General features: G+C 49.1%; 1 protein-coding gene and 1 long non-coding RNA gene across 6 annotated transcripts in view; one reads left to right on the forward strand and one right to left on the reverse strand.

The window, feature by feature from the left end:
• Nucleotides 1-24,935, reverse strand: part of RAB11FIP4 (RAB11 family interacting protein 4) — a 126,334-nt gene that overhangs the window by 11,676 nt on the left and 89,723 nt on the right. For 4 of the 5 annotated variants that reach the window (XR_011135518.1, XR_011135516.1, XR_011135517.1 and 1 more), the window contains exons 4-5: nt 4,743-4,966; nt 881-1,072 (exon numbers count right to left, since the gene is read on the reverse strand). Coding sequence is in view for 2 of the 5 variants with exons in the window: in XM_068913836.1 (XP_068769937.1) it covers nt 881-1,072; nt 4,743-4,966 (416 nt within the window). In the remaining 3 variants the exon portion in view is untranslated. The remainder of the gene's footprint in view (nt 1-880; nt 1,073-4,742; nt 4,967-24,935) is intronic. The other variant, XM_068913838.1, reaches the window with a different exon arrangement.
• On the forward strand, nt 7,412-9,943 carry LOC138061626 (uncharacterized). The gene is made up of 2 exons (XR_011135520.1): nt 7,412-8,959; nt 9,106-9,943. It is a non-coding gene; the product is annotated as an uncharacterized lncRNA (long non-coding RNA).

Genomic DNA, 24,935 nt, shown 5'->3' on the forward strand with positions numbered 1-24,935 from the left:
CACAAGCCATCATGGCGGGAGGGCAGCAGAGAAGGGTAATGGCTCTGCATGCAGATGGAGGTGGCGAGGAAGGATCGCGGGAGCGCTTGAAACACAGGGTGGCACACGAGGGTTGCATGCAGAACAGGGATGCAGTGAGCTTGTCCTGCACTAGCAGTGACCTTCACATGCTACTGATCCAAGCAGACAAATCCTAAAGCATCTTCATGCTCAGCTCTGCCCCAACCCTGCCCCTCCATCCCCTTCTCGGGGAAGGGCTTTAAATCAGCAACTGATTTGGTCACAGGACACAAGAGCTACCGAGAGTGAGGTCACATCCAGGGAACTGATACATTGCAGTGGCATTTCCAACTCGTAACACAGAGCAACCACTTGCTTATGTTCTCCAAGACACTCGAGGTCAACATGGATGGTTCTTCCACGCATGCCCCTGTCTGTATGCAGCACCTCATCTTACAGTTTATTGCTTAAGATTTGCAGTAGTAGAACAGTAAAGAGAAACAGCCTTCTTGCAGGTCTTCTCCTGCACTGCACCAGGGCTAGAGCATAGGTGTTAAGCTGGTTTCCTATGTTCAGCAGGGAATTTCTAATATTAGTTCCCAACTGTGAAACCTACTGTTTGCAATAGAAAGAAATATCTACAAGCAAAATAGCCCAGTTACTTCAGTGGAACCCAAAACCAGTTATCAGAAACAACATATTTGCGATAGCCTTGGTTATTAGATGTAGTTTGTCAAACAGAGTGCAAAATGTGAACCGAAAATGTTTTGCTTTTAAGATGAGTCTAGGTAACCAGTGGAATTTCTGAGATGGTCATCCATGCTCAGAGAAGAACAAAAAAAGTAGGGAACAGAATGTTTGTTAATGAATAAGGAGCAACCTGGAAGATACAGATGAGCCAAGGTCAGAGTAGGCGTTGGTTCTGGTCTCATCATCAGGACATGGGCTACTGGGAGTAAAATCCACATCATCTCCTTCCCCATAGTCTTCAAACTGTTCTTCGTTACTGATCAGAGAGGCGGTGGAATAGGTGGAGAGGTCAGATGCTGCAGAAGGGTTGTGAGGGCTTGACCTGAAACAAGAGGTCAGAACATCTGGAAGGCCAACTTTAATAGCATCTCACCTCACACGGGATCTTCCACCTTTTCTGCTTGACCCATCACTTGAAGTTGTAACCCATTTTGTGCCAAAAAAAAAAAAAAAAAGCCCCTCAAGTGATAACCTTATCTGATGTGTTTGACACAGTGCCTTGGAAGACAAGGGTATGAGAACCTATGAGCAAGCTACCTGCGAGACAGGTTTGGATCAACACAAACCATCTCACTTTGGACAGTGCACCTCAATAATCCTTAGTCACAATGTCCACATGGTGGTGGAGATCCCTGCTTATGGGACCTTTGTGCTGAACACCGGAACTGTGCAGACACCTCTAAAATGCACAGGGTAGCGAGAGGGATGTGTACAAGACAGAGACAAGTCACTGCATTCCACAGTCAGAGTTTCCCAGTAATCCCCATAAACCCTCTCCCACCACCCCACGAGCTCCAGCCCCTCTTTTTGTGTGGTCAGTACCAAACTTCAGCTCACCATATGCCAGATGAGCTGCAAAGGAGAATCGCTATAAGCAAGGCTGCGTCCCTGCCCTTCCTTCCATCAAGGCAAAAGGAAAGAGTCTTTCAGAGGAGATATGGGCCACAGGATAAAGGCCACTTTATTATCACAAGAACACCTAAAAATAGTGCAAACGGGCAGGAAATAGTGGGACCCTGTGCCCTCTGGGTGTGAGGGGACATACAGGCGAAGAGATGAGCAGGGCTGGACACTCTAGGAAAGTAGCCAGCAGATTGCCAAAGCAGTTTGAGCACATCCTATCTGACACAACAAAGCAAGGTCACTGCAGAGGACTGCATGGTAATTCTCCTACCCAGAGCGCAGATGACCCTGCAGTCCTGTACCGTGCTGTCTTGCAGACGCAGGTATTTTACACAAATCCACTCAGTTTCCACCTTAGTAAGCTATTCGCATAGACAAGCCAGTAAATTCCCATGCAAGGTCTTGCACACAAACTACTCCCTACAGAGAACAGGTCTAAGGCCTAAGACATGTTCAGTTCGCGAAGCCCTAGAGTTCCTTGACACGCTACTGTTTCTACAGCAGAGCTGCATCTGGCCGTCCTTACTCTCTGCAGTACAAACAAGGCAGCTGACTTCAACCTGCTGAAACTTTGTACAGATTGGGTTAACTTTTCACTCCCTCTGCTTCAGTGCACTGTGCTGGTACCTTCTACTGCACTGGCTGAGCTGTGGGGCAGTAGCTCCTAGCTGATGTTCTCCAGCAGCTCAACAACATTGTGTCCTAGGCTTCTGTGTTCCGAGTCTACCTTGAGCTTCTTAACGCTGCCCTGCTCTTCCCAGAGACAGGGAGATTCCTCTTCTTGCTATTATACTATACTCGGGACAACAGCTGTAAACAAAAGATACAGCAGTTTTCCTTTGGTGGATGGCGCAAGCATTATCTGCGTATCCCTTCCCTCCAGAGCAATTAGTAGAAGATGAAGGCTGCCAACACTGCGAATGTACGCTCTTTTGTTTCTTCTGTTTTGATGAGATCCATTTATAACCTGCAATTCATTTATCTTATTCACATTAACAAAAATTAGGGCAAGTCAAGCCTGGCACATTATTACATGATGAAGATAGGAAAGCTCATACTAGAAATAGATCAAACTTATCTAACGAGGCTCCCCAGCTGGGAGATGGATTAGTGAGAAGCTGTATGTATCACAGTAACACCTATTAATAAAAGAGCTGCTGTGCCACTGGCATGCTATGTACTGATGAAGATTTTGGGTGACTATGATCTGTGTAACTGCAACTGCTATGTTCATCTCAGTACTGTTACACAAAGCCAATTTAGGAAGAAGCTCCTTGCAACAACTACCACAAGGGAGGGAGGCTAGTGACTAGTCCTCAGTTGGGGTGATAAAGCATACAGTCAATAAAACCCATGTTGAGCGTAGCCTGGGAACAGCATTGCTTACCAGCAGGCTGGGGCTCAGCAGTTCACTCCCTCTCATGTACTACCTCACTAAGTTTTAGAGCCCAAATCATGTTTTCTTAGGGCAGCTACACTGCAAATAATCACCACTGCTTGACCCACCTGGTAATGTTGCTCTGAACTTTTAATTTGTGGTCAGTCATAAGCTTTGCCAAACTTCAAACCGCTTGGGTTGGAACAGTCCATGTTTCAGGATGGATCCTGAATTCATGATCAGCCTCAGGCTGGAAACTTTCTAGGAATTGCTCAGTCATTTTCAAGGGAGCTGCTAAAGCAGCTGTTTTTCCCATTCTAACACTTTCTAAAGGAGGCTTAAAAATCTTTTTAAAATTATTTCCTGTTCTTGAGAGCAGGACTTTGCAGAGGGCTGACACCCAGCCCATCCACTTCTTCAACAAGCAGGCATCCTAGTTTGGCCAAGATTGAAGTCTGCATTATGTCCTTTAGTACAAAAATATGAAGCTTCCCAAACAGTTCCCCAAAGATTTACCAAAATTGAGTAGGTCTCAGAAAATAGAGCAAGATTTGCTCTACGCTTACAGCTCTTAGCGACCCTGGGCCCCCTAGATGGGGGCCACAGGACGCACAGTGCCCTCCCTCATCCACAAGAGCCTGAATTGCTCAGGCTGGAGGAAATATACCCACTTCAAAAGCAATGTGGGCAAAGTCGGTCACTGTGAGGATGGGTGCCTAGCGGAATTGGGAATGGCAGGAGAAGGAGACAATTTGACAAAGAGCTGGTGAAAACCGGAATTAGCTTGATAGAGTCTCTGGCATCACTGGTGGGATAAGAAGCTGGCTGAGAAACTCGGGAAGAGGCTGGGAACAGGACAGAACAGAGCCCCCAACGAGGCTGTTCTTATCAAGGGAAAGAAGCTCAAGAGGCACAAACCAAGATGAGAAGTCAAAAATAGGGAAGACAGGGCAGAGGCCTATGGAGCAGGCCTAGCTGAGCTCTGTCCTGTGGTATGGCGTTAACTCAGTTCAAAGCAGGAGTAAATCAAGTTGGCCCCTTCCTCCCACAGCTGGCTTTTACCACTACCACCCTCCCGCCCCCATACACCCCTGTGAAGATTCAGGTTAGGATTATAGAGACGCTCTTGCGTTAACAGCAAGCCAGGGTTATACACATACACATGCCAGGACACCCTGTGTTAAATACAAGTTACTGCTGCATGCTAAAGGTCACGGAAAATTAGAAACATACAGAATTAAATTGGCACATGGAGAAGCAAAACACATCAGTAGAGCCCACATCTTCAGATAACTCGATGGACAAAAGGCGAAAGCAACGTTCCCCATGTTGTGTTGCTTTGCGGGAGAGTCATATTTTAATCCCAGTATATAGAGGGCTCAGGAACACAGAAGACCCTAAATTTAGGGTGGGGACAATGAAGTGATCCGTTCTGGGGAAGGACGGCCCAGCGCTTTCTCTTCAGCACATAACCTGCAAGTTCCACGGGTGCTCACCAAATGGCCAGAAGGGGCCAGGACCGAGACCACCTAAGCCACTTACAGGATTTGGACATCCATCTCTTATATTTTACATGGATATTAGGTTTTTAAAACCTTCAACCATCCTCAGGCTCCTGCAGGAGGGATTAGCCAAATAAAGGCTCCTTCCTCCCTCATCCTTTGAGGCATGCTTCAAAACAGGGCCTCCGAGGGGCAAAACCACCACTCACTTGTCACCAGGCAGGAAGAGGCCACCGAGCACACTGTCCTTTTCCTCGCTCCGACACACATCAGAGGCCTCTGAGCTCTGAGCGCTCTCAATAGCGCTGTCCATGTCAGACTCATGGTGAAGCTCTTGCTGTGCTAGAGTCATCGTGTCTTCATCAGGAAAGAGCTCTGACTCACTGTAGGCGCTTTCGCTGTCCAAGTAGATGCAGTCCTGGATTTCACTGCCCTGGAAAAGAAGAATCGGGACGCAATTCAGCTCACCCTCCAAGGCAGCTGAGAGGAAACAGGAGCAGCAATAACCAGTTCTCTGGTTGTCTGGATAAACATGACTGACATTAAATAAAAGCCATAAAATAAAAAGCCTGGCCCGCTTTACAAAGGCCAGATCCTGCAAGCCTCCGAGGTAGCTTGCTTCTCCCATAAGGCCTTGAATACTACATCTCTTTGACCTACTGTCTCTTCTACAGGATAGGGACACAAAACCCAACTATAAAATGTAGTCGGTTTTGCCCTAATTTACTCTCCAAATGCAGTGGGAGTAATAAATATCCTCACAGATTTTTTTTTTTTTAAATCTAAAAAGAAGCATCCTTTGTAAGAACCTAGTCATAGGACCAACTCTCAGTTGCACCGATACTGTGGATTACACAAAAGCAAGCCAGGTAATTTACTGTAGCAATTTACTCGATCTTTGTGCGTGTCTGCATGTGTGTGTAAAATCTATACTGGGGGGGGGGGGGGAGAGGAAGAAGTTGGTAGGTGTTAAAACATTTATGATCTTGGCAACAACAAAGATATAAGTGAGCAGAAAAAACCCAAAGCCATCTGTTCCACTTCCTGGAACCACGTGCCTTGATTAAGCACTGACTCAACTAAGACGTCATTCTCAGCACTGCAACACTGCTTTTGCTGCTGGTCTCCCCCCTCCTCCTCTTCCCCCATGAAGATTTCCAATAGCCAAGACGAGCTGTTTTCCATTTTCATGTCCTTGAGGGATAAATAAAAATTCTTAATTGAAAAAATAAAGCACAAGATCTTATTCTCTGTCCTCCGTTTGATACGTGGCAATGCAACGCTGCAGTTCCCATCTAGCACAACACAGGGAACTGGCAGCTACCCAGCGAGTTTTGCCATCGCAGTGACTCACATCTGCACTCCCAGCCTCACCAGCTACCTCCACACGCACTTTTACAATAGAAGTATTGCCAGCAAGTTAAGACAACCACGCATTTAAGGTTTAGCTTCTTGGCACAAGCATTGAAGCACTTTATTCAGGGAAATATCTCGCCTTGAGGTCCACTTGTCACCCTGCCTCCCTCCTTGCCCAGCAGTCCCGAGGCACCAGCTGCCTCGCACCATAGCGCGTTCCTGGTCCCGCAAGCAGGCTTGTGGGAACGCTGCGGGAGAGACACTGCTTTCAGCATGTGACGCGGCTTCAAGTCTTCCTCTGTGGCCTCCAACATGCAACCAGCTCCAGCACGGAGTCAGCAGACACAGCTTTGCTAGAGCCCCAGAAGGTGAAAAATCTCCTTTTACTCAACCGGTGATGCCCTGTGCTGATGACAGCAATTTTTCCTTTTCTCTTTCACCTTAGTGTGAAAAGAACCAGCCAGAAGCTGCAGCTTTTTAAGGTTTGCAACAGTTGCTACTAGAAATGCAGGTCTCATCTCCCATTTTTTCCCTGAAATACCGATTTATATGATTGTGCACATTCCTTGTGTATTGAGGCTTAAGGAATTCAAAAGAACCCCTGCTCCTCCCACAAGCTATTTAACTGATGAATACCCAAACAGTCAAAAGGACAGCTCTGCCTGCAGTGCCTTTATCTTTAGGTACATACTTGGAGTAGATATCTGAAAAGTTGCATGCAATTAAATCCTGACTGCCACTGCGGAAGTGCACTAGCTGGTAAAAGTCTGATCCAAGAGGGGAGAGAGAGGCACTGCACAGGCAGCAGATCCCCGAGTTAAAAGTTCACAAGTCAAGAAGGGGAAAAAGAAACAACTCCTGCCCCAGCACTACCTCCCAATTAGCTTTTCTGGAGGTCTTAGAGAAGCCTTTGCTTAAATAAGCCTTTACAGCAGCCAAATCTCACTGGTATTAAACAAATTAACACAAGAAAGTAAAGGTCAAGAAGAGCATGAAAGACTCCCTTTTTGCTCCCTGCAGGTAACACCACACATTTGCTTTTTCTAATAACAGCAGCCTGGAGGCTCTCAAAAAAAAAAGTCTAAAAGCAGTTAAATATGCATCATCTCTAAGGGCTAAGGGCTCATTTTTCTTTCCTACTACTTTTTGGCTACCTAACCTTCTCATGTTTACTTTCTCGGAGCACTGATTTATAGCTGCAGTACAGAAGGTGCTGTATCCAAGCTGCTTAACACCACGGAGTCTCCTTTTGAAGTGCAATTATTCTTCTGCTCCTAAACTTCCACTTCCAAGCCCTGTGGGAAAAAAAAAAAAAAAAGGGACAAGCTCTTTGGGGCAGTGACCCAGTGTGAGCCTGAACACCTGCTTTACAGCTATTGAAATGCCTCACTGTGAGCCCTGGAGTCCCCCTGGAAGATGGTCCTCCCTTGTGCCACAGGCAGCCACAGCCTGGTGGGGATGGGGCAGAAGGAGCTCAGCGGGCCCAGGCTCTTCAAGCAGAAGAGGAGGGACATACCCCTCAGCCACCTCCAGGCCTCAGCCTGCGGGAGGACAGGCCACCATGTGGTACACCGCGTCCTGGACTGCTGGCCCCCCTCTTCTCCGCAGGTCTGGCGTCTACCCCAGAGACTGGTGCAAACACACCGTGCGTTTGGGGAGCACATCTCAGCTGCCTGAGCACCGGGCAGCCAAACCGCGTGAAGACCCCTGCTTGGACGCACGCCCGGCGCCGACAGCGCTCTCAAAGCAAGGCATGGGAAAGGCAGCCCTGCCAGGAAGGCTCAGCTCCAGCAGCCGCACTGGGAGATTTGGCATACTCCAAGGGCCCAGGGTCCACCCACAGCCCATGCTAACGATCACAGCTTCAGCACGACGTGCCAAAGCCAGGACTGGGGACAGCCGCTGCACTGAAGCCTGCAGGACTGCTTTCTGTAGGTGGGAACGATGGGCTTAGCTGTTAAGCTTCAAGATACAGGTTAGGAATGAAGAATCCCTGGTAGAAATGCAGTGTTTCCAGTCCCAAGGAAGTCTTTGATGCACATAGAAATGCTGTAGCGCACGGGCCTCGCGTAACACCACCAGGTCTCTCCAGCTCCCTCAGGGAAGCTGCAGTCTTCAGTGCAACCGTCACAATTGCACATTTAGTGGATTACAGAAAGTTTTCCTTCTGTGGCCTAAATAACCAGTAGAAGAAAACAGACAAAGTCCCTTAAAAGGAAGGGTTACACAGGTTAAGAATCTACCACAAGTCGTCAGAATTGGGGCACATCACTGCTGAACAACACAGGCATCCATACATCACTGACTGCACGGCAAGATATTTAAATCTGCAATCGTTCCGAGCGATCAGGTTTCGCGCAGCGCCGTGCTTCCAACGCTGCCATCCAGCGCAAGCTGCTCACGGACCACACCTCAGGGAGTTAACTCAAAGAAGTTCAGGGCAGAACTTTACCTCTCAATTTATTCCTTCATAGTTTAGATAACCGTAGTACTGCGTGTACCAAATGAGAGCTCGGCAAGAACAAGCGCTATTCAGCTAGCCTTAAAAGAGCTAACTCTTGAGTCTAAGCAGTATGTTAAAGATTATGAGACATTTCTGTCCTGAGTCATTTGTGTTCGAGTGCATTTCAGGCGCAAGCCTAAACCACTATGAGCAAGAGGCTCTGACAATCTGAATATGAATCACTGCGTTTCTAGTTCTGCTAGACAGTTCCCTTCTTTGCTGGCCGAGTCAAAAAAGATCAAGTTGCTGCTTATGATCTTGAAGACTGCCATTAAAAAATAAATAAAAGAATATTATATTAAAGCACCACGCACAGCTATATTGTGTTGGTGGCAGTACAGCAGTAAGCGCTCTGCACTTTATCTAAACGGACGCTCAAGATATCTCCAAGGGCCTCACAGGCAACGGGCCAGCCGCTTGTGTAGCGACTGCTGAATATTCAGCAACAGTTTGCTCTACAGACGCACCTGCTGCCCAGCGATCCAAGGCCACTTCACAAGAACTGATGAATTCCCTTGCTTGACAGAGGCAGTTGTGTGGCTGGAGCCTCATCCGCACTGAAGACGGGTGAGTAAGCGGAGGCTGCCTTTGCACAGCCGCCCCAAACAGCCGCAGGAGCTGGGAGGGAGCGATTCCCACGCGGTGGCGGCGGCGGGTGGGTGCGGGCCCACAGCTCTGCTGCGCCCTGCAGTGACCCGGCTGGACTTTCTCAGGTGGGGAGCGATCCTGAAGATACAGCAGCCACGACACTTCCCTCGCCAGAGTCAGCCCGGTCCTGCACCCATTCGACAAGCTGAATCCATTAGTGGTGGGACGGAGGCGAGTTCAGAGTCCCGGCACCCGCCCCTGCCAGCCTCTTCCCAGCAAAGCGCAGGGAAAAAAATCTCCTCATCACAACAGGAGGGGAAGAGGCACCGTAGGGAGATGCGCTGGGCTTGGCGGTCTCAGAGGAGATGCTACTTACCCCTACACGGGCACCAGGGAAAAAAACCCCAGGCTCCCTCATCTCTATTTAGGGGGCCACTGTATTAGAAAGCGAGTGCTCTCCTAATCAGAGCAGTGAAGAAGGATGTGAAGTGTTTCTCACCACTACACTTTAGAAAGACACCGCTCCCACACAAGAGTTTTACGTATTTACTCAGTGGGCTCTATATATATTTTAGGAACAGCTTCTCCCCGCGTTTCCTTTTCAGTTCAAGCGAAGGCGGGGAGATGCTGATCTATCCTTCACTCTCTGCCCAGAGGAAAACGCAGAAGCGCTCAGTGAGACCACGCTTCAGCATCTGGCCCAGCGGGCCGCTGAGCGGCTGCCGGCTCTCATCCCACGGCTGCGGCCACACGCAGAAAAGGAGCTTTCAGGAGGGTTGGCAGGGGGAGGAAGCGAGGACGGAAGTCGTTGAAACTGGTTGTCTCCTACTTCAGCATGAAAAGAGCAGCGCGTTTCCTGACATAGCTGAGAGTTTAAAATCTCTCAAGGAGTTCAAGATCACCGTACAGAGAATAGTTATTTTACCAAGCTATTCAAATAAAAAGCTATTTTAGTGCCTCAAATTACAGTTTGTTCAATGCCAGAGCTTCCCCCAACTGTTTGGTTACTCAAGTCTAATGTTTGAAGCTCTGTTTAAGGCAAAATTTTACACACTCCTGCTGCACATAGCGGAAAGGATTCCTAAGGGTAAGCTTATTCCTAAGACCCAAATGCATCCTGAGAGCTGGACAGCATCTGGGAAAGCTGGCAAGAGTCCCCAGGCAGAGGGCAAGCGCAGCAATACGCGGCAGCGTTCTGCCAGCCCCCATTTCACACCTGAGATCACATCTGTTTCTCCCACAACCCCGCAATTCAAGGACAACAGGTTTTGACTGCAAGACTAAACTTCAGCTTCTGGGCTCTTCCAGCTGAAGCACACGAGCAGAGCGTTTTCAAAGGCTGCTTTGTGCTCTGAAGAGGAGGTTCAAACCGACGTGCCTTTTCCACCGCGATGGAGAGAGGCGGCATGCAGGCTGGGGCCAGCCCCGAACGGCAGGAGCCGGCAGTGTTTACACTCTGCTACCTGTCACTTTAATTGGCCCTAATAGACGTGCCAGACCTCATCATGCCCAGGGTCTAGATCCAAGCGCTCCTTTGCACAGGTCATTGCTTATGCTCTGAAACTTTCAACATTAAGAGGCTTCAGCAGACAGCTAATTTGATCTTCCAAAGAAAGTAAAAGAGAAAAAGAAAAAAAGTCTCTTTCCCATCGCTTTGAAGTCGCATCACAGCGCTCCCTGGGCCGCTTCTTGCTATTTGGCTATAACAGGCGACCAGTCACCACGGGAGGCTCAGCGGAGGGAGCATCCTCTTGCAGGAGAGGGAAACATCCCAGCCGGCAGCGCGGGGCCAGGCAGTGCCTCCCCTGTCCTCTCCACGTGGCCAGCGCATCGAACAAAAGCCACCCATCGTTTGCCACCTCGTCCCGGCATTGCTCAGAGCACTTTTAACTCCAGAACCACAAAACAGCTCCCATTTTCTTTCACATACTAAAAAAAAGCGCTAAGTGACACCACACTGATATGCTGTGAAGACGTCATAAATGTCGCTTAGAAGCCCTGAAGGTAACCACTGCAGCTAGAATGGGAGAGACACCTAATTATCTAAAAAGAAAAAAAAGTGTGTGTGTGTGTGTGTATACATATATATATAGAGGAGTCCCTGGTCATGCTTCTCAGCATCTACACAGTGTGAAATGCTTTGGACTGTGCAAGCCACTAGACATTTTGCAAAGGGGCACCGCAGCCCTTTCTGCGCAGCTAACCGCGGCGACAGCCCTCGCCCTCGCTCTCGCCCAGGCCAGGGCGCAGGGCAGGGACCGGCCTCCACCTTCTCCCCAGGGCGCAAGGCCAAGGGCAGAGGCCACTGCGGAAATCAGCTATGGTCAACTCTGCATCGCTTTTGCAAGATGCATACGGGTGTTGCAGCCCTTGGTTTGAAAAAAAGCTGGTATACACTTACAAATTATTCACGTTTGCCTAAAAGACGACCTGCATGGCTGGCAGATAATAAATGTGACGTCAGTTACTCTCGAGAAGTCTTAGCCTTGAGATGAAACAATCTCTTCCTATTTTTAAAGTCAGACTAACTCTCAAGCTGGCCTGCGTGAAACCTGCCCCTTTTCAGCAACGGTACCAGTGAAGCTGGCACTAGGACATGGCAGGTAATAGCATTTACTGTCATGTTAGCACAAACAGTTGGTGACAAAATTACTGAGACCACTGTGCCCCGGGCACCATATGGCTAACTGCAGGGCCAGATGCCACAACATCCTTTGTGCACTGGAAATGCAGATTTGCAACTCACAGGAAACAGGCAGCCCAAAGACACCCCAGTATATGCAAGCTTTATGACCAAGGGTCAGAGTTAAGCTGAGATTAAATTATTCTGAAGCAATATTACAATTGAATGTCTAGACCACATCCAGGAGAATCGGAAAGAAATGTTTTTATTTTAAGCCTCTTATTTCAAGCATAGTCCTAGCACCTGCTTCTCAGTTCAATTCCTTAATTAACCAAGTCTGTGAGCTACAAGATGCTTTTTGCAACTAGCGCTTGCAGCTCAGGAGACAGCCGAGCTCACACAGTAACTTGTTTTCCTTGACAAGCTTCAAGGTCACCCAACTGGGTACAAAGTAAATAGCAAAAACCTTGCATCACACTTGCCTGCAGGCGCTGTGGGCGTCGGGGTCAAGAGCTCCCGGCAGACTCGGTGCCGCTGTGGACCATTGCTGGGGGACGAGGAGGGAAAGGCCCCCCCAGGAGAGATGTCCAGCACGAGCTGCGTGTGGACTGGAGAGAAGCACGCTGTCTCCAGGGACAACTCTGCCCGTATTTACTCTAATCGTGTACAGGAGCCCTGGTCAACTTTTCCTTATCCCTGAAGAATCTGGGAACTGTAGTATTTGCATTTCTTTTCCATACTACAGCAAGTTTGACCTCCAGCAAACACAGGGAAAGAAAGAGACTTAAAGGAAGGGGGGGGGGGAAGCAAAGCTTTTTGCCTCACAAATCATATTTGTGTCTTTGCACCCAACTGGATTAGATGATGCTGCAGTCACTAGTGAGGAGCAGCAACTGGGGAACGGGAATAGTTTCAGACCCCAGGAGGAGCAGTCCCACCCCAGCTCCCACAGCACACTCAGAAATCCCACTGTGCTTGACGGCGAGTAGCTTATATCAGCAAATCGAGGGAAAACATTAAGGATGTGGTTTTAGTTTACATAGAAACACTTCCCAGAGCTCACTGGTCAGTCTGAATAGCAACTAACCTACTTCATGTTTAAGAAATATTGAAGCAGCTCTGAAGGTCTCTCCTTTCTGAGGAGGAAGGAGCTCTCAGATCTTGGCTGCTCTTCAGCTGGTGGCTGGGGAAACCCCAGGTTAAGGAGTCTTTGTTGCAGGAATAACTGGAATGGCAGCCTTTTTCCAAAGTCTGCAAGCCCTGAACTTCAAATTAGTTTTCTGTCTCCCCACCTAAAGCTTTGTTTTATTTATTTATTTTAAAGATTCTCACCTTTCATGTTCTTAGCATTAAGTGACTGGAGTCATTTGTAAATGGGCTTTGCTTTAACATTTTGTGAAGTCTATCAAGCACATTATAGTACTTGACGTATGACAAATATAAACCAAGACCCCAGTGATTACAAACTGTGGCACACTCAGCAAATTGTGTTTTTTCCCACTTATATGGTAAAATACAATAAAACCCTGCTTATAGTAGAGTTCACAGCTATATGTAGGCACGGGATTTCTCCTCCCCTTGAACTCACACAGGCAAAACTGACAGAGACCACGCGGAAATGATTTATAACAACATTAGTTTGCACACTGAGAACAAGACGCAAAGCAGAGTCACACCCAAAGACCTGCACTTCTAACCAGTGTTAGCTGCAACGTAGTGCCCAGAACACTGTTTTAGGTTGACAAGAAGCACTTACAGAGCCCGTCTTATGTTCACTGCAGCCATCAACCTAAACAACTACGGGAAGCACAAAAGGAATCAGATTGTTACGCTGCGCTTCAGAATTTGAGAGGTCGGCTAGCTAAACACGGCGAGCATTTGCTAATATTGAAGTTCAGAAAAGACCTAATGCTGCAGCAATCCATGATTAGGTTTATAAACATTTAAAACATTTCATTGGGACACTGTATACAGAAGACTGAAAGAGTTGATCTTAAGGTTTGCTCACGCATACATAACAGAACCGGTTAATCAATAACTGAAGCAAAGCTATTGCACTCTGCTGGCTGCTTCGGCATGGAGAGTGTTTTGTTTCGAAGCCTTTGCACATGGCTGTGATCCTCCAACCATCATGGCTGTAAGAGCCCTAACAAGGCAATCACAGCTGAGAAACATCTGCACATTAGGTGGCTTCTTGGAGACTCACTGATGTTCACAGTAATTCTTCAAACAACAAAGTTAAAAGGAGCCCATTAAAAGAGGTTTTAAAGCTGCTTAGAGCCTACTATGTCTCATAACGGGAACAACTCAAGCTACTTTGATTTGTTCAGACTGCCAAACAGCCACCCCAAACTCCACAACTCCAGTCTCCTCTATCCAGCCCTGCGATTAATACTTGAAGCTCCTAAAAATACCTAGTGGTGGCACCATGTTCTTCCCCCTCCCCAGGGCCAGAGGGGGAGGGTCACTCTCATCACACTCAAGTTCCCACTTTGTTTTCCCTCTTTTTATCCAGAGCCAAGAAGCGATTCACATAGGCCAAGTCAGGTTTCACAATCAGAGAGCAATCCCACCTTCAGCACAGCCAGCTGACGGGTAAGACCGTTCTTAACCACCGTAGTTACAATAACGTATCAAACAGGATGGAAAAAGCCACGGAGGTGCCTCTACTACTACTGCACAGAGAAACTGCACTGCTTTCATGGCTTGTACACAGGTACCACCAAGCCCACATTCAGAGGGTTACAATGAACCTATTTCAGAAGTATTCTCCCCTCTGTCCCCCTCTTAATGCAAGTAATTACATCACTAAAACCATATGAGCTCTTTCCAGATGAGCCCAACAGCCACTAACCTTGCAAGCGTGCTGGGATAAGCGATCATCGCTACCACCAAAGCGGCAGCATTCAACCGCCACCAAGAAAAGCAGCAGCAGCCACACAGCACCCACAGGTGGGACGGTGTTTGCACCCTGGGAGCTGCACCCCAGGGACTCGTCCTCCACGCCACAGGAACACACAACTGTCCGACCCCATTTCGGAGGCGCCGCAGATCACTCCAGACCAGAAACTGCTAACGCCTCCCATCACCGAAAGCTTGCAGAGGAAGGTCTCACCTGCGAAACGCCTTCTCCTGCCACCAGGACGTAACAACGGCCCAATTCTACTCAGTTAAGCCCGCTGGGGCAGGAGCGGCCCTGCAATCTCGTTAGGACAACACAGGTCCCACGCTAACCACCAGCCTGGCGTGCAGTCCCGCAGAGCAGCCTGTCATGACAGCCACACGCCAACCGCAAATCATTTTTTCCTGGCCATCTCACCAGCCTACTGGAGCCAACAAACATATTCACAACCACAGCCTGGTATTAAAAACACTCAGCAGCAAGCAAAGGCAACCCAGACCCCCGGCCGACGGAGCCCCTGGCTTGCACTAACCCTTCGGAAGTACACCTTTGTCTTCTTCCCAACGATTCGAGCCCCGGCACGCCGACCCGGCCCGGGCACCGCCGCGGACGCCGGCCCGAGCCCGCTTCTGGGCTGCCACCGCCGCGCCAGGCGGTGCAGGGGGCTTCCCCGCGTTACCGCCAGCGCCCTCCAGGACCCGCTGGCTCCCACTCGGGCCCCGGCCCTCCACGCAGGTCACCTGGCAGCGCGCACCCGGGAGCCCCTCCCTAGGCAAACACGGGAAACCGAGCCACTCAGCTCCACCTGGGCCGCTCCCGGCGACCCCGGGCAACCCGCGAAACCCCAAGCAGCGAGGCGGGGAGGCGCGGGGATGTCCCGGCCCCCCCTCACCCCGGTCCCGGTCCTGGCCCCCCTCCCCCGGACCCCCGCAACGCGCTGCCGCGGCGCCCGCCCGCCGGCCCCGGCTGCCTCCCTCCCGGGCACCGACCCGCAGCCCCGCCGCTGCCCGTCCCGCCCGCGCCGCGCCGCGCACGGAGATGCCGGCTCCCTCCCGGCCCCGGTACCTGGCGCGGCCGCGGGAAGGAGGGAATGAAGGGAGGGAGGGAGGGAGGCGCTGCCCCCGCCCCGCCCCGCCCCGCCCCGCCCCGCCGAGGGGCCGCACCGGCAGGAGGAGGAGGAGGAAGAGGAGGCGGCGGCGGCAGCGGCGGCCCCGCTCCGCCGCCGGCAACAGTTGGCAGCGCGCTCGCCCCGCCCCCCGGCCGTTGCCAGGCGACGCGCGGTACATTGTATCCGCTCGGTAGCCGTGCTCTGTGACGTCACAGAGCGGGGGCGCGCCCCGGCCGGGCGGCGGCGGCGGCGGGAAACGCGCGGCCCCGGCGGCACCTGCAGGAGCTGCGTCCTGCCCGGCCAGCGGCTGGCGCGCAGCTTTGTCTCTTGGTTTTTTTCTTTCTTTCTTTTTTTTTGGCCAGTCTGCGCCTCCTATGAGAAACTGCTCTTCTCCAAATGTGCTGTAACAAAATTTTTCGTATGTGCCGTGTTCTCGCTTCATACTCCCCCCATGTTTTTAATTGTGACTCTTCATTTTTGCCTCGCGCTTGCCATTAAGTTACCGGAAACAACCGGTAAAACGTGGCCACTTCTGCTTCCTGAGACATGGAAGGTGGCTTAAAAAATGAACGATTCTAAATGGTCAAACCTAGGAAAGCAGCAGATCTGCTCTGAAACAGCGCGAGGAGGAGGAGGAGGAGGTGGAAATCCTGCACGGCCTCGGCCGGGGCAGGCGCGCGGCGGACAAGCTTTCCCGCCCCGGCGGCCACGTACCTCCCTGGTCTCTCCCGTCTGATGTCTGCGAGTACAGAGGGGTCAGCAACCACGTTCCTGGTTGTAAAGAAAAACACCTGAGTAGCGAACAGTCGGAGGAATTTTTATAGACTGCTCTCAGGCATCCAGCACCTCTTAAAGCGAGCGGGCGGCCCTGGCCGCAGCAGCGCCCTTGCTTTCGATCCTTTCCATTAGGCGATAAAACGCAGAACGCGTAACGGCTCGAAACGCTCACGCAAACTTTGGTAGTTTAAATTCACTTCGCTTTTCAGAAGTTGTGTAACTTCCTTTTTCAAAACGCCTCACAGGGATTGTGTTTACAGTGTAATGAAATAATACCGGTTGCAATACCAGGCGCACTGAGATCACTTGGGAAAAGAGACTACGGGAATCAGGAGAAAAGTAGCAGAAGTGGGTAGCGACTCGCCCGGAGGCTCACGATGGCCACGGGCCACGTCAGCCCGGCCCGGCTGCTGGCCCTGGGCGGCCCCGGCCACGCGACGCGCGGCTCAGTGCCTTGGGGGGACACACGCGGCCTGGGGGGCACACACGTGTGACGCGTACCCCGCCGGGGCCACACCGGGACCTACCTGCCAGCCACATCCACCTACTGGCTTAAGGTCGCGCGCCCCGGATGCTGCCTGAGCCTGTCCTCCTTCTCATCGCGGCCAGGGACTTATCCGCCTAAAATACGCTTGTTGCGGACAAAGCAAAGCAAAACAAAGCAAGAAGAAGTGCATTAGCCGCCTTCTTTTATGCAAAGCTGAAAGCAATTAACAGAACTAGCTGCTCCCCGAGAAACCCCTCGGGCTCCCACCGAGCGGGATCAGGCCCTTACTACCTGCCCCTGCCGTGCTGGGTTTCTTAGCGACACTTTTCCCTGTCGCCAGCAGGCCGAAGGGTCAGACTGTTCCCAAAAGGAGTGCAGCGTGAAAGCACCAGGTGTAATTCGGTGTTGACCTGCACCAAGAGGGCAGCGGCACGAGCACGCACCGCGCAACGAGACCTCCTCCGAGAGACTGCGCTCCTTCGCCTGGCGGCGGCGGAGCGTTTTGGCCGGGACTGTCCAACGCAGCATTTAAACGCCCGCCTCCTCGTTCCCTGCAAAGCCAAACGGCCGGATTTACAAAGCCTTGCCTTTAAGGACGCAGTAGTGTGAAGTCCAGCCGGAGAACCTGGCAGCAGAGCTGCTCTCTGCAATGGCTTTTTTCTCTCTGCGCGGCGTTTAAAACGAAGGCGACTCTCGCTCTGCCTCCGCAGGCGCTTCTGCAGCTCACCTGCTTTAACTGCGTTACCCCGATGGCCAGTGGTGAAACTGGGATGGAAAACCCCTCATAGACCTCTTCCTATTTATTGATCTGAATTAATGGGAAAGTACCTCCCACCAGACGGGTCTGGGGACAGATGCTCTCACAGCTTACTAAAACGAACGCTTCTAAAATCTGCTTTTCCTTTCAGTATTTGATTTGAAAGAGATGGTTGCACGTCAAGGGTTCACTGCAGAATAAACAGCAATCAGAAATAAAATGACCACTTGCACAGTACATTTTTTATGACTGCCCAGCAGCCGCAGGTAAGCAGGGCGCGTGTTGCTGTACTGATCAGGCAGAATTACGGCACCCTGCTACTTCCAGGGCGATTAGCAAACACGCTACATTTTCAACAGCTTGTGATGAGCAAAATGTAAAATAAATGTTTAACAGATAAAGCAACAACAGCTGAAAATAATATTACAAGGGAGGTGTTAAGAATATGAGTACAACTGTTCACTAGACCAACTGAACGTATTACTAATTACGCTACCCTGGGCTTTGTCACTTATTACACAGCAATAATTAAGAATACATAAGTGTCTCCCTGATTGAAGTGTTCCTCAGTAAAGAACCTGGAAAATGTGCGGTTTTTAGACAATCACTTCTTATTACTGAATGACGGTATAAAAACTTTATTAAGTAATAACCATCAATATAATATGGGTCCATCTCTCACTTCATTAAAGCTCAGCCTGATTAAGTAGAGGTAGGTACAGGCTGGCTTGGGTCTCCCCCGGGACAAACCCCACACCTCCTCTTTCCTTTGGCGCGATTCGGAGCAAGGGCTGGCACCTCCTCCCCGCCTCCCGAACCTCACTAGCCCATCGCCTGCAGGCCGGTCACTCTAATGACAAGAAACTGGAGCCGAAATGTGCAGCACGGAGACTAATTAATAACGAGGCTAATGAGATCACCGGAACGTAGAGACCGAAACCACATCGTCATTATCTCCTGAAATCTGGCAACTCCCAGCACGCTTCAAGGGCCTTTAACCACGCTCTCTGTGCTGACTATTGGTGGCTATTTTGCACAGATACTTATGTAAAATTACCTTTTGTGTGCTTTTTTCCCTACGATAACAGCTGGACGAGTTACTACTGCAGATAATGGCTCCGCTTGAAAACGAGATATTCCAGACCAGTAATTACAGTGGGTCAGATCTTCATCTCATCTACTCTCATCTGACTTTGGAGTGCTTCCTTTGAAGCAAATGCAATGAGACTGCTGTGAAGTACTGCAATGTTATTATTAATCACATTTATTATGGCAGAACAAACCACGAACGACCTCTAATTAAGCTCGTCCCTGCAGAAACACAGCCCCAAAGGCCGTGCAATCAGAAAAGGCAAAGGCAGACCTCGAGGTGGGGAGAAGGGGACTCGCTCGGGGCGAGTGCAGGCCCTTGGGCTGGCTCAGGCGGCCAAGCCGGGAGCCGCGGAAGGGGCCGCGGGCTCTCACGGCGCCTCGGACACGCGCCGCTCCGCTGGTCTCTGCTTCGCGTGGTCTGTAGAGGACGGGCCGGCTGAACGCACCTTCCGCTAACTGCAGCTCCGACAGTGTTTTAATGATGCATGTTTAGCTTTTGGCCCCTAGGCTGTACAAGATAACTAGCTGGCAGAGGCAAGGCAAAAAAAGAAAATCGAAACAGGTGACTAGGACAAGAATATTTCAGTCTCCCTAATGGCTGATGTTTCTCACATGGGCACACAGCTAACGGTAAAGTTGCAAAACGGAGCATCCTAAAGCTATGAAAAGCCTGCACTGAGCTCATGGATGCAACTTCCCTTTGGTCCTGTTGCTTGTTTGCATTAAGATATCTCTTTAATTACACAGTCATCTGGTCTGGCTTTGTTCAGGGCGCAGATTGGATGATGCTCTATTTATGAGCAGCTATTCAATATCTGCTTTAGTCTCCCTGATCAAAGTGTGGTTCATATCTTATTTACAGCTACTACTAACAGCCTGCTCTGCAGACAGAACTGTTTATTTCCCCCCAAGCTTTTCTGTGGCGCTCATCACTCTGACATCTGAGTGCTCTGCAAAAATTCATTCATCTTCATAAAGCCGCTTCCAAATGAGAGAAGATGGTATCCCCATTTTACAGATCGGGAGCTGTTGCATAGACAGATTGAGGTCAAACGTTTCCGCTCACGATAGGCCCTAATTCGAAATGTCTCAGATCTGATTTTTTTTATATATCTTCAAATAAAATGCCAAAACAAAAATATTCTATTTTGTATGTTGAAACAGAGCTCTGGCTGGCTTCCTATGAAGTCTGGTATTGTACGAATGGGAGAGGAGTAGGACCGGGAAATGCTGGCCACCAGAAATAAGGATGATGATTGCATTCGGACTGCCAGTCCCAGGAGCCCTGAAACCCAACACAGATGACCCATGCGAATAAGAAACGCTATTATAAGCCTTGAATGAAGCAGCAAAGTCTATCTTAAAAAACTATATGCATTGGAATTTTTTCCCCCAGTTTACAACACAGGGCCAAATCCCACGAGCGCAGTTTGATGTAGGAGGAACTGCGGGTTCTCTGCGCTCCTTGGAGTCCGGCCCATTAAGCACGGACAACTACGGGAAGCTTTGTAGTGTACCAGACCACCCTGGGAAGCAAGGCTTTTGTTTTATTAGTGTGTTAAAAGCATCTGTGGATCAAATGTGCCAGTATCACTTTACGCCATGAAAATGCCGCCCAGGGGACTCTCAGGATTCATCTTTTCAGACGCTGATACCTCTTTGTCGGTTTTAATAAAAGGCAGCTACAAAAACAAAGTGGGCCACGCGGTCTCAACGAAGCAGAGACCATGGCAATCAATAACAGAAACAATCTGCACTTACTTGTGAGGAAAATTTGCTTTTAACTCCAACATCTGTAAAACAAGACATCACTCAAGACCTCCCTTCGTTTTCCTTGGGACAATGAGCCGCTGCGCCCAAAGCACATCTGTGCTCATGAAGATTTGCAAATCCAGGACAGCGTTTAGACTGATAACGTGACCATGCAACATATGACAATGTCTGTGATTTAGATCAATTAAATTAAGCTGCACGTCAAAGTTTTATCTGTTTGGAAAGTTGCAGCTGAGGTGATTAAGCTTCTTTGTCTTATCACTCCAGGGTCATCTCCATGTAGCCCAAATCTAGTAACAGGGGCTCCTTAAACAGAGGTGTTCATCTAGGCAAATGCCACCCAGACCACGAGCTAGCTTTCATCAGGGAAAAAAAACCTGTGGGGAACACGGTGGCCTGGACTCGGTCCCCTGGCACTAAGGTCTATGGTCACTCCATCAAGGTTAAGTGGGATGTTGCTTGACAGAGGGATTAGAAGGCTATAGACAGGCATCGACCACTTCCACAAGGTGAAGCTGATGAGGAGTCACCTGCATCAGGAGCCCGGGGACTTTGCTACCATACAAGGGTAACCTTTTGTAGGTCCACTCTGAGCAGTGCAGTGACATCCCAGTGGGGATCCTGTCTTCCGCGCTCCCGTGGCTGCACGGCGAGAGCAGCGGGAAGACCCCCGACATCCCAGCCCTTTGCAATCTCTAGGTCACCATGGATGTGAGAGATGTGAACTCATCCACTTCCTGCAACCCTGCACGTCAATGACATTGTGGTACTCAGCTCTATTCCTTATCTCTAATTTTTAGACAGTTCCCAGCTCTTTGCTTCACCAAAGGAGGAACTAGATGTTTTCAGTTCCTTCTGCCTGATAGACGCTACAACATTTGTGAGCAGAGGAGTTGGCTTGTCAGGTTAAGAACGTTTCAGTAACATTAATAAAATCTCAAAGTTAAGGCTGCTGCAAATTTGTACACGCCAAGTTCAAGATTCCCTTTGCCTTTAGGATCCTGGGTCACACAGAAAGACAGGCGGGGGTTCGGCCACACTTTAGGTCCATCAGGAACCAGAATTTTCATCCTTCAATGTGGCTAAAACATAGCAACCACCAAAATGTTAACATACAGATGGAAAACCTCCTACTTTCTATGAGTAATGCCTACAAAGCACTTCAGAGGTATGGTTGGATGTTACAGAAAGAAGTCCCATCTCAGTAAGAAACATACAGATTTTAATTTAAAATTCACACATGACTGGTCTTATCAGCTGAAACATGAATTGTATTTCAGCCTGAGCAATGCACTACAGGCATCAAAACGATCCGTTTTCAAACCTGGGCCATCTCTAGCATGTGCCCTTACCTCTACGGTTTGTGGCTCTCATTCACTCATTTCTATTCATATTGAAATCGAGCAAGCCAGCTACTTCTATCAGCTCCTCACCACAGCAGGAATATACAGTAAGTCAATTTTCTGCAGCCACAGATGGACAACTCTACACTTTCCCTGCCACTTCATTTCGGTGAACTTTAATCTTGCGCTGAGAATTTGCGTTTCCCTAAGAGACGGGAATTGCCAGCCAGTGCTGGGGGGTTTTGTAACTCAGAGATGCACAGTAAGGAAAGGGGCAGTGGGAAGAGAAAAAGAAAACAAGACTCTTGCCATGGTGATAGGGGTGCTTTGGAAAACAACCTTCCGTGACCTCCAGGGAGACAAAAACAGAGGATAAAAGATAAAAAAAGAAAACTTGTTTACCAAACCTTACAACCAGAGTTATGCCCCCTGCCTCACCCAGTATTTTGTTAACTGCTACACTAAGATTTCAAAGCTGAAGCCGTCTTAACATGTTGCCCAGGTGAACAGGACTAATGCACTTGCCTTGCTCCCTAGGTATTTCCATATCGAAGGGACATAAAAATGTGTAGAAGGCTCTTGTCTTGATACCAAACTGCTCTAGAAGAGTTATGGCAAACCGGCCCCCTAAACCAGAGAGGAGAAGGCAGCAGAGATTTTGCTTGTTCAGTCACTCCATGTTCTGCCCTTCGCTCTGGCCCAGCCAACTAGAGACAGAGCCTCTCCGGGGACACAAAGAGCCCAAGATCCCAGACCACAAGACATAAAAACATTTCTGTGCACTGATTGCCTCATCACAAAAACCTCATTATCACAGCTGTCAATCAGCAGGACAAACCAGCCGCTAGCATGGGAACTGGTGATAAGACATGCTCGTCCTCAGATGCTTTCACAGCCTTGAACGCCACAAGTGGAGGTAGCTTTCTACAGCAACAAGCTCCTTGAAGTGTCCCACCTCTTCACCACAAGAGGAGACGTGACAAGTAAAGTGGAGAGACTTTCTATAGCTCAGTGTCACGCTACAGGAGCAGGAACGTACAGCCCCTTAAATTCCATACTGAACTATCACTCTTACGGAGGGAATTGTTTAACAGCCAGATAAACACACTGTCATTTAGATTTATGCTTCACAGTGATGATGTCCTGTGATCAGACGGAAAAATTCAAGAGCCTTTTTCTTATGGATTTCCCAGCACATAAATCTTGTGTACACTTGCTATCCCTATTCATAAGTGGCAATCCAAAAATCAAGTATTATTAATCACTTGCTTGGTATGCGACCTCTCTGTACTTAATGCAAGTCCTTGATTTACTGATAAAGAGCGGCTACACTCCCAAACAAGCTGATTGAAAGCTGGCTTCCCTCAGTTTTGATCCCAGTACCTCACAGCCACTGCTCAGGATAGTGCCTTAACAGAGATAATTTGGTCCATGAATTATTGACCTAAACGCTGAAGTGATTTTAACAAATTTCAGAAAAATTCTGCTGCCATTTTTGAATCAGCTAATACATCTTTCACAAGGCAGAGATGTTCAAAATCCTGCCAAATGCCCTCAACATCCAGTGTCTGAATCAGAAACTGTAACAGATGGACTCAGAGGACTTTTTTATTATTGGCAATTAATAAGTGGAAGTGTTCACACTGACAAACACAATGTATTTTTAGTCTGCACTTAGCCTGACCTTCATCAGCACTTTTTGTCAAATTCCCTGCTTTGACACAAAAACACTACACTCGAGTTGTGGGGATAATGTTCGTCTAACTATGCAGACAAGCAATGACAAACTCCTCCCAAGCTCATAATTGTTTCCGAAGAAGGTCTACCGGCATTCACGCTGGGTCTGACTACCTGCAAGGTGTGTGCGTCCCTCCACCTTGCTTTATTCCACCCCCAGCATCCACGAATGTTCTTATCAATGTTCAATGATTTCAGCTTAGTTCACCTTGAATTACTCTAGTGACTTCAGTCAGCTTCTACGTCTGCCTTGTCTTTACTTCCCAGCTCAAGCAGCAGCAGCGCAGCTACACCAACACCTCCAAAAGCCAAACTGGCTGCAACCACCCTGCTGTGCTGCAAACCTGTGGCTCTAAGCAATGCAAATCCTTCAGCTCTGATTCTTGCCGCCGTTTCACTGGGTTATACACACATTCCTAACAGTTCCCAAAAGAACACCGTGGTCAGCATGAACTGTGATAACAGCCTGACAAATGGTGCCTGACGTAAGACGGGGCTATTGTTTGCTTTTAATTGGAAGCAGCCAGGATTTCACGTCCTTGTAGCCTGTGGTTCCTTCTGGGATCTTCGCAGCAGTTTCTATATATTTTACTAATAAAAGCTTTTTCTTTTTTCAGTTTGAGAGCACCAGAAAGGATTTGGGATCACCTGGGGTTATTGCAGAGGGAGGTCAAAAGAAATAGGACCGTGCTTGGGAAACCAGGCTTCGTTACTACTCGTAGGATAAGTTCTTTTGCCAACACAGTTACCTGGGACTTTCTCCAAGCTGCAGGTACCAGCCACAGAAACGCACCAATGCTGTGACACCCCAGGTGGCAAGTTTGGCTTGATAGAATTTTGGGGGGTTTAGTTAGGTTTCATTTGTTTTTGGATGGGCCCCACCACGATTTAGTAAGTCTCTCCAGTGAGCTACGTTGCATCTTCCAAGAAAAACACTGTTCAAACTTACCCTGGACAGAGTTAGGAGATACCAGCCTTGTCTAGCCAAGATAGTACCTTACACGGATCAGCACTCTGACATGTTTGGAAAGCCAGCACAGATAAGGACACTTGGGTAAAGATATGCAAAACAAGCGGCTAGCCAAGTCACTGAGCGGTAGATTCTGTCCTGGACTGTGTAGTTAATCCACAATGTGTCAGAAGAGAACCGAAAACAGCCGGGTAAGAACAGATAACTTGAATAACACTCATTATCCTAGTGATAGACATAGTGCTTTCATAGAGACAATCAACGAAAAAAAAAGTTTTTTCTATCACCCAAGCCACGTATAATGAAGCACAGGTCAAAGAGACATGAAACACCCAGAGGTTTCTGTCCCACCCGCTTAACCAGGTGAGGCTACAATGCTGACATAC

This window comes from Struthio camelus, chromosome 19 (genome assembly GCF_040807025.1).
Source record: "Struthio camelus isolate bStrCam1 chromosome 19, bStrCam1.hap1, whole genome shotgun sequence".
NCBI classification, from domain to species: domain Eukaryota; kingdom Metazoa; phylum Chordata; class Aves; order Struthioniformes; family Struthionidae; genus Struthio; species Struthio camelus.